This window comes from Camelina sativa, chromosome 16 (assembly GCF_000633955.1).
Source record: "Camelina sativa cultivar DH55 chromosome 16, Cs, whole genome shotgun sequence".
Classification (NCBI taxonomy): Eukaryota; Viridiplantae; Streptophyta; class Magnoliopsida; order Brassicales; family Brassicaceae; genus Camelina; species Camelina sativa.
Genome location: NC_025700.1, coordinates 22,771,222 through 22,777,674, shown reverse-complemented (window position 1 = coordinate 22,777,674; position 6,453 = coordinate 22,771,222). Strand labels below are relative to the sequence as shown.

Genomic DNA, 6,453 nt, shown 5'->3' with positions numbered 1-6,453 from the left:
ATGCCGGGGGCACAGGCAGGCCCAGCCGAGGAAGAAGATGAGGAGGCAAGCGGATTCACCATTGATGCAGCAACAAAGGGGAATATTGGGAGATTCATAAACCACAGCTGCTCGCCAAATCTGTACGCACAAAACGTATTGTATGATCATGCTGACAAGAGAATGCCTCACGTGATGTTCTTCGCAATGGACAACATACCTCCGCTTCAAGAACTGACTTACCACTACAACTATGCGATCGACCAGGTACGCGACTCTATGGGTAATATCAAGAAGAAAGCTTGCTACTGTGGTTCTGCCGTATGTACCCATAGGCTCTATTGATGGATGGATTTGCCTTCAACTTTTTATCCCTGCTTTATTCAGATTCTTCTAGTTTTATGTTTGGTTTTCTCAAACTTTTTTCCCATTTTAATATTCAAATTCCTTTTGTTTCCCATCAGTTTATTTTACATTTTAGTCTTAATTAGAGTTTGAATTTAAGTTTAAAACGTCTTTTTTAATGCGGGTTGAATTGTAGAATAGCGGAATATTTTATTTAATCCTTGTGAAAACTCTTTACCTGAATAGAGTTTTTGTAGACTAATTACAAAATACTAAAAACAGAACATGTTTTGGATCTGTACAAGACCCTAGTTAAATTTTTAATAGAGACAGATTCCTATTTAGCTTAAGTAGTATCATGGATTTACAATCGATTATTCTTGCGTCCTCAGGCTCTCACTTCCAGTTTCTTCTTCATTAAACCGATCTACACTGTTTATGAATATCCCTAGCAAAAGCAAAAAAAAATCGAACCAGTTCTTGATATGGACAAGAAAGCCTTTCATCTGTGATTATTCGAGCTCAAGGATTGAGATTTGTTTTACCTATAAACCATATTGCAGAGGCTAAGAACAGAATCGATGTAAGCATCAACGCGGTTTTTCTCCAACTGTTGATATGATCCTGCATGCGTATACAACAATGGAGCATTTTAGCTTTGGAAAGTTCTGAGTTTATTTTCTTCCAGGATTTGATATTTTACCTGAACGATACCGACAAGAGGTGAAGAAGGAACATCGCCAAATATGTGAATTGCGACTGTGGAGATAGCCATTGATAATGGTCTTAAACTTGGCTTCACACAATGCAAACACACATAATTCACTGGAGCCTGAAGAAGAAGAAAGATGAAGCTGTTCTTTATGAGCAGTTTACATTACAACAACAACAATACAAGAATCCTCAGAGTTTACTACTCTTTACCTGTGTAGCAAACACAAGAAGCTCTCCTAAGGCAAAGAGAGCGATGAAACCGTACAAACTCTTTAGGGTAAATGCAGTGAAGCAAAATACCGCCCCGAGAAATGTTGCTCCGGATAAGAGCTGAATCCAAGAGTAAAAGATTAAAAAAACCGGCGTAATCCAAAAACTAGAAGAAAAGCTCTTTTATTACCTTAAAAGCATTTGGAATTGTAGCAGTGACACGATCAAGTATAAAGCCTCCTGATAATGTTCCAACGATCCCACAAATGATAGTTACTGCCCCGAAGATCATATCCGCGTTTTTCTGTCAAGTTACAGTTATTGTAATCTTTCATGAAACAATAAAAAGAGAAATGATGAATGACTGTTTTACCATTTTATAAATATTATAACCGGCCTTTGGTCCCCAATATGAGTATGCTCCTATCACAAAATTGTATGATACATAACCTGTTTAAGGCAAAGTGCATGTATCAATTCAACAAAGAATATCAAATAGTGTAAGAAGACGAATAGAAAAAGAAAGAGGAATACATTACTTACATTACTTACCTAAGACATTGACAACAAAGACCTTCTCTTTATACAGAACTTTCATGTCCTTTGCAAATCCAGTAAATGATTTCAAGACCGCATTCGCATAACTTAACCTACCACAGTTGAAATAAAGGTTTGACAAAAAATACATAAGTATATGGAATAAAAGAGACCTCAAACCAAAGATACAATGAAAGCTACTCACTTGCTAGTTTGGATAGAGACCTCAAACTGATCATGCTCAATCTCATTACCAACCTGAAGACGATTGTTGTTTGTCAATGTCTCTGAGGCTGTAAAAGGAAAGTGTCACTGCACAATTGTATAATCCAGAGTGCATTTACTTTACCATAGAAGAGAGATTATAAAACTCACCAGCTGATGGAGTCATTACTTCAATTGATCTAACCATAGGAAACCCTGTTTATTAATTTTCTCAGATCAGTATTTTAACGGTTCATGCTTAATGATATATCATAAGAGTATTTTAACGGTTCATGCTTAATGATATATCATAAGACAAGATTTTTTCCTAACCTTTTAACTGCAAAGGTTTCATTACAAAACCAAGAACAGCAAATGGAGCCATTAAAACAGCTTCACCCCAAAACGCGTACCGCCAACCAAAATGTTTCCCGACCTAAAAGCATCAAGAAGGAATCACACAATGCGACTCGTCTTTCTGAAGTGTTTAATTTTACAACAAATATAACTTACGTATCCGCCATATACATAACCAAGAGCAACACCACTTGGTATACACATGTAAAACAGTCCAAGCCATGCAGCTTTCTGGAAAGAAAACGGTTAACAAACAAGCTTGTAAAGAATGGTGCATTTGGCTTCACGAGAAGTGAAAAACAAAGATCAAACCAGAGACCTTTTTCTGAGGAGCATTATCATCTATAAATGGAGCTGCAAGACTAATGAAAGAAGCTTCACCTACACCAACGAACCTACGAGTAATGATAAAGAGTATTTGCATCCAATGCCAAAACGTTACATAATAAAACACCAACACCAAAATCAATCATATGGTGTACAGAAAAAAACAGAACAACTTACATACGGCATAAGACGATAAACCAAAAGGCAAAGGAACTACCACAACCAAGAACTGCAACAGTCCAGACAGTTAAACCTACTCCAATAAGTCTAAATGGGTTGAAGCTGCACTAAAAACAAACAAAAACACTTTAATAAGTTTGAGACATTAAAAGAGGGGAAACATAACAAACAACCAAAAAAAGTTCTTCTGGTCACCTTTTTGCCAATGAAGCAAAGATTGGCGATGCAATAAGAAGTCCAACCATAAATGAAGATGACAATACACCATCTTCGAAATTACTTAGGTTAAAATGTCCCCTAAAATAAGCAACTTTTACATCAAAACAGCCCAAATTAAAGTAAAAAACAGAACAAAATACTTGTAATTAAAATACAATTAAACTTAAATATCGAATAATCATATCCTGATTCTACCCTGCATCAAAAAATATCTTACTGGATTCCAGTTGCAAGAGTGCATTTGCCCTTGTCATTACAACTCCTGGTATTTCCATTGACACCATTGCTCGCTATCGCACCACGATCCATGTAGTTTAACAAGTTAATGATGCAGAAGATCACCAGTAACCTGGAAAATGTTTTTTTGAGTCTATATCTCAGAGCCCAAACTCATCATAGAAACCAAAAAGGTAAGTTAACAAACAACATATACCAAACAGGAGAGAGAAAGGAAGATTCGACGATTTCTATGCTTCGATCACTATGTAACTCCGCGAGCGGAGTTGATGACGAAGGAGAATAACATCTCGGCGTCTCCATCGTAGGAGGAAAACAATCTTCTTCTTTGGTCACCATTTGATAAATTCAAACGAAGTTCTAAGCCAAAAAGAAAAGGAAACGACAAAGCATCACTAAAAAGTGAAATTTAATCAGCTAAAGGAGGCTACACGTGAATAAAGAAATATTCTTTGTCTCTCTTTGTTTCTTTTTCTTTATCATAATCTCTTGTTTTACCCAGCAAACCAAAAAAAAAAAAAAAAGAATCAAGCCTTCATTAACTTGGAGGTTTCCAGCAGATTCTTGCAGTGACCCCAATAAAGATAATATTACTAATTGTACAGTTCCAAGAACAAAAGATCCTTAATTTGAAAACAAGAGAAGAAGAAAGGTTAAAACTCTTTTTTTTTGCCTCAAGCGGCCAAAGAGATTTAAATGAGTGTACCACTAAAAAAAAAGATCAAGTCCTAAAAGAAGACAAAAGAGCAAAAGGATGCTTCTAACTTTTTAACGGCTTAGCTTCCGGTTCTTTCTCAGTCTATCTCTCCTTTCTTCTTCCTCTAAGAGTTGAAGTTCTCTTTCATCTTCCTCCCTTGCGATTCTTGCACTGCATTTGACAATTCAACATGAATCATCGTTAAGGAATATCAAAGAAACAAATAAAGGAAACTTGTGATCAAAATACTAATATGTACCTTCGTCTCTCTTCCTTTTGGATATCTTCAAAGCCTGCTTCCATGTTTATGTCATAATCGTCATACCTAGAAAAACGCTTGCTGGGTCTGAAATGGAAACACAAAACCCATATAAGTATCAGGAGACAAGTTAATAAATGGAATTGAGACTAGGAAGAGCAGTACTTACAACAACTGTCTAAGCATGTTGAACGCTTCTTCATCCTCTGACCTTACTGCAGGCTTCTTCTTCTTTACCAGCCTCCTATCATGATCTATATCACGCGAGGGAGGTCTCTTGGGCGCTGGTTTACTCATCATCTGTAACATATTACTTAACACATTAGTGCCTTGACTAGAGGAAGGACATAAGAGAGAGATGAGAAAGATCATGATCATGATACCTGGTGTTTCGAAGTAGGCACTGATTGTTTTGGTATCATTCGGGGTGTGGCGATGTCACGGGAAACCTTTCTCTGTTCTACTACCCGTTGCCTAGGATCCGATGACATTGGTCTTGATGAGGACGGTCTCTGAGAATTTTGAATAGAACTCTTTCCCGCCAACATGGAGGGTCTTCTTTCCAGTGAAGTCTTAGAAGGCAAAGGTCTTCCCACGGCCGCTGACCGACTAGGACCGACTCCATTGCTACTGCTCATCTGTTTCCTATGATCCACTGGCACTTTCGCAGGAGCTGGTCTTTGGGAATCTGATCTGGAATTTGGTTGGCCATTCCGGCTAGCTGATTGACCATTACGATTAGCTGATTGACCATTCATTGTGGAACCTGAACCTGGTGGCCTCATGGGTGCTTGACGGTTTGTCGAGGGACCTGGTCTTTGGCTGCCTGAGGACGCAGCCCTTTGCTGCATTTGGCTACCAGCAGAAGGCGGTCTTGAATTTTGCAATTGGCTGCCCGAGGAAGACGGTCTCCCTGTGACAGCTCTCGACTGCATTTGGCTGCCTGAGGAAGCCGGTCTTGAATGATTCATTTGGCTACCAGAGGAAGAAGGTCTTGAATGTCCATTAGCTGAAACAGGTCTCTTCTCCTCACGAGGAGGACCGTGAGCAGTTCTACCATTGGTACCTGATGATTGTTTGGGCCTGGCTGATAATTGAGCAGATCGAGCCTCTTGAACATCAGCAAAAAACCTGTATAAGTTATCTCCATGAAAATGGTATGCTTTAAAGAACACAGAATAGGAAACAAGATTTTCAGAAGACACAACATACCAGAATTAGGAAATGAGCCACTTCGAGAGAGAGATTCCTTCTTCGGAACAGGAAGCTCCGCATCATCGGAAAACAAAAACGAATAGTCTCGTGTATCCTTAAGAGTCTCAACTTTTCTTCTCACCTCATTCACAACTCTAGGCCGCTTCTCTTGTGATACATTCTTAGTGCCTGAACCTGAAACAGGTCTTTTCTTCTGCACCCCAAAAAAAAAAAAAAAACTCCATCAGCATAAACATCTTAAATGATAAAACACAAAGAGGAACAGAGATCAATTGCACATACCGTTTGACTAGAATTAGACATTTTAGCTGTCCGTAGCTCATTCTCTAGCAATGATTTGCTTTCTTGTATAACTCTTGAAGAAATAACAGGCTGGGAAGGACCAAAGAAGGAACCAAAGCTGCATAAAAAAAGATAAATTAGGCGATCATCATCAAAACACATTCCAAAATACTGTAATAATTAGAAAAAATGTACTTAAGCCAGACCACATACTCGTTATAAGGAAGCTTTCTTCTTCTTTCCTGTGAAGATTGAGCGTTGGCACTTCCTTTCCTCAGGTTCTTCCTCATTGTTTCCTTCAACTTTTCGCGCAACTCGAGATATTCCAATTCTTCCTTTGGAGGTTGTCTTTCTTCTTCTTCCTCCTCCTCCTCCTCATCTTCATACTCATCAAGGTCCTCATCACCGCTGTAATAGTCATCATATCCAGCTCTATCATCAAGGTCCTGCAATGTAAACATATCGGAATCATGTAAACGGTGTGAGATCAATGTAGCTTAAATGTGAATTCGATGAAAACACAGAAATAAACAAAAAAAACAAACAATGGGTTTGCTTACCTCTTCATAACCATTCATGTTTGCGTTAAAACAGCCTACCAATTAGCAAATCCCTGCAAACAAAACAAAAAAAACTCCATTGTTATCACCAAAGTTCCGATTTTTTTGATCGTATCAATAAAATCAATTTC

The 6,453-nt window shown here is 38.2% G+C and overlaps 3 protein-coding genes across 6 annotated transcripts in view; 1 reads left to right on the top strand and 2 right to left on the bottom strand.

The window, feature by feature from the left end:
* Window positions 1-383, top strand: part of LOC104751910 (histone-lysine N-methyltransferase, H3 lysine-9 specific SUVH6-like) — an 11,577-nt gene extending 11,194 nt beyond the window's left edge. Inside the window, exon 3 of the mRNA XM_010473965.2 lies at window positions 16-383. Coding sequence (XP_010472267.1) covers window positions 16-324 — 309 coding nt within the window. The 3' untranslated portion in view covers window positions 325-383. The remainder of the gene's footprint in view (window positions 1-15) is intronic.
* LOC104751908 (probable sphingolipid transporter spinster homolog 3) lies at window positions 515-3,668 on the bottom strand. 2 transcript variants are annotated; one of them, XM_019238249.1, is made up of 16 exons: window positions 3,506-3,668; window positions 3,290-3,421; window positions 3,049-3,150; window positions 2,851-2,955; window positions 2,666-2,741; window positions 2,503-2,577; window positions 2,323-2,425; window positions 2,161-2,205; window positions 1,991-2,078; window positions 1,801-1,898; window positions 1,622-1,698; window positions 1,439-1,552; window positions 1,249-1,368; window positions 1,028-1,178; window positions 870-948; window positions 515-772 (listed from the first exon to the last, which is right to left on the bottom strand). In XM_019238249.1, exons 1-16 carry the CDS (start codon window positions 3,646-3,648, stop codon window positions 742-744), a joined length of 1,539 nt encoding a protein of 512 aa, XP_019093794.1. In that variant the 5' UTR covers window positions 3,649-3,668; the 3' UTR covers window positions 515-741. The 2 variants fall into 2 exon arrangements, with proteins under 2 accessions (XP_019093794.1, XP_010472264.1); XM_010473962.2 differs by having other exon boundaries at window positions 1,028-1,156.
* The window catches only part of LOC104751909 (protein spt2-like), a 3,333-nt gene continuing 459 nt past the window's right edge, over window positions 3,580-6,453 (bottom strand). The window contains exons 2-10 of one of the 3 annotated variants that reach the window (XM_010473964.2): window positions 6,323-6,375; window positions 5,976-6,208; window positions 5,763-5,880; window positions 5,478-5,673; window positions 4,649-5,376; window positions 4,435-4,565; window positions 4,266-4,352; window positions 4,075-4,177; window positions 3,580-3,669 (exon numbers count right to left, since the gene is read on the bottom strand). In XM_010473964.2, coding sequence (XP_010472266.1) covers window positions 4,078-4,177; window positions 4,266-4,352; window positions 4,435-4,565; window positions 4,649-5,376; window positions 5,478-5,673; window positions 5,763-5,880; window positions 5,976-6,208; window positions 6,323-6,340 — 1,611 coding nt within the window. In that variant the 5' untranslated portion in view covers window positions 6,341-6,375 and the 3' untranslated portion in view covers window positions 3,580-3,669; window positions 4,075-4,077. Of the gene's footprint in view, window positions 3,670-3,826; window positions 4,178-4,265; window positions 4,353-4,434; window positions 4,566-4,648; window positions 5,377-5,477; window positions 5,674-5,762; window positions 5,881-5,975; window positions 6,209-6,322; window positions 6,376-6,453 lie in introns of those variants that run through there. The other 2 variants (XM_010473963.2, XM_019238248.1) reach the window with 2 other exon arrangements.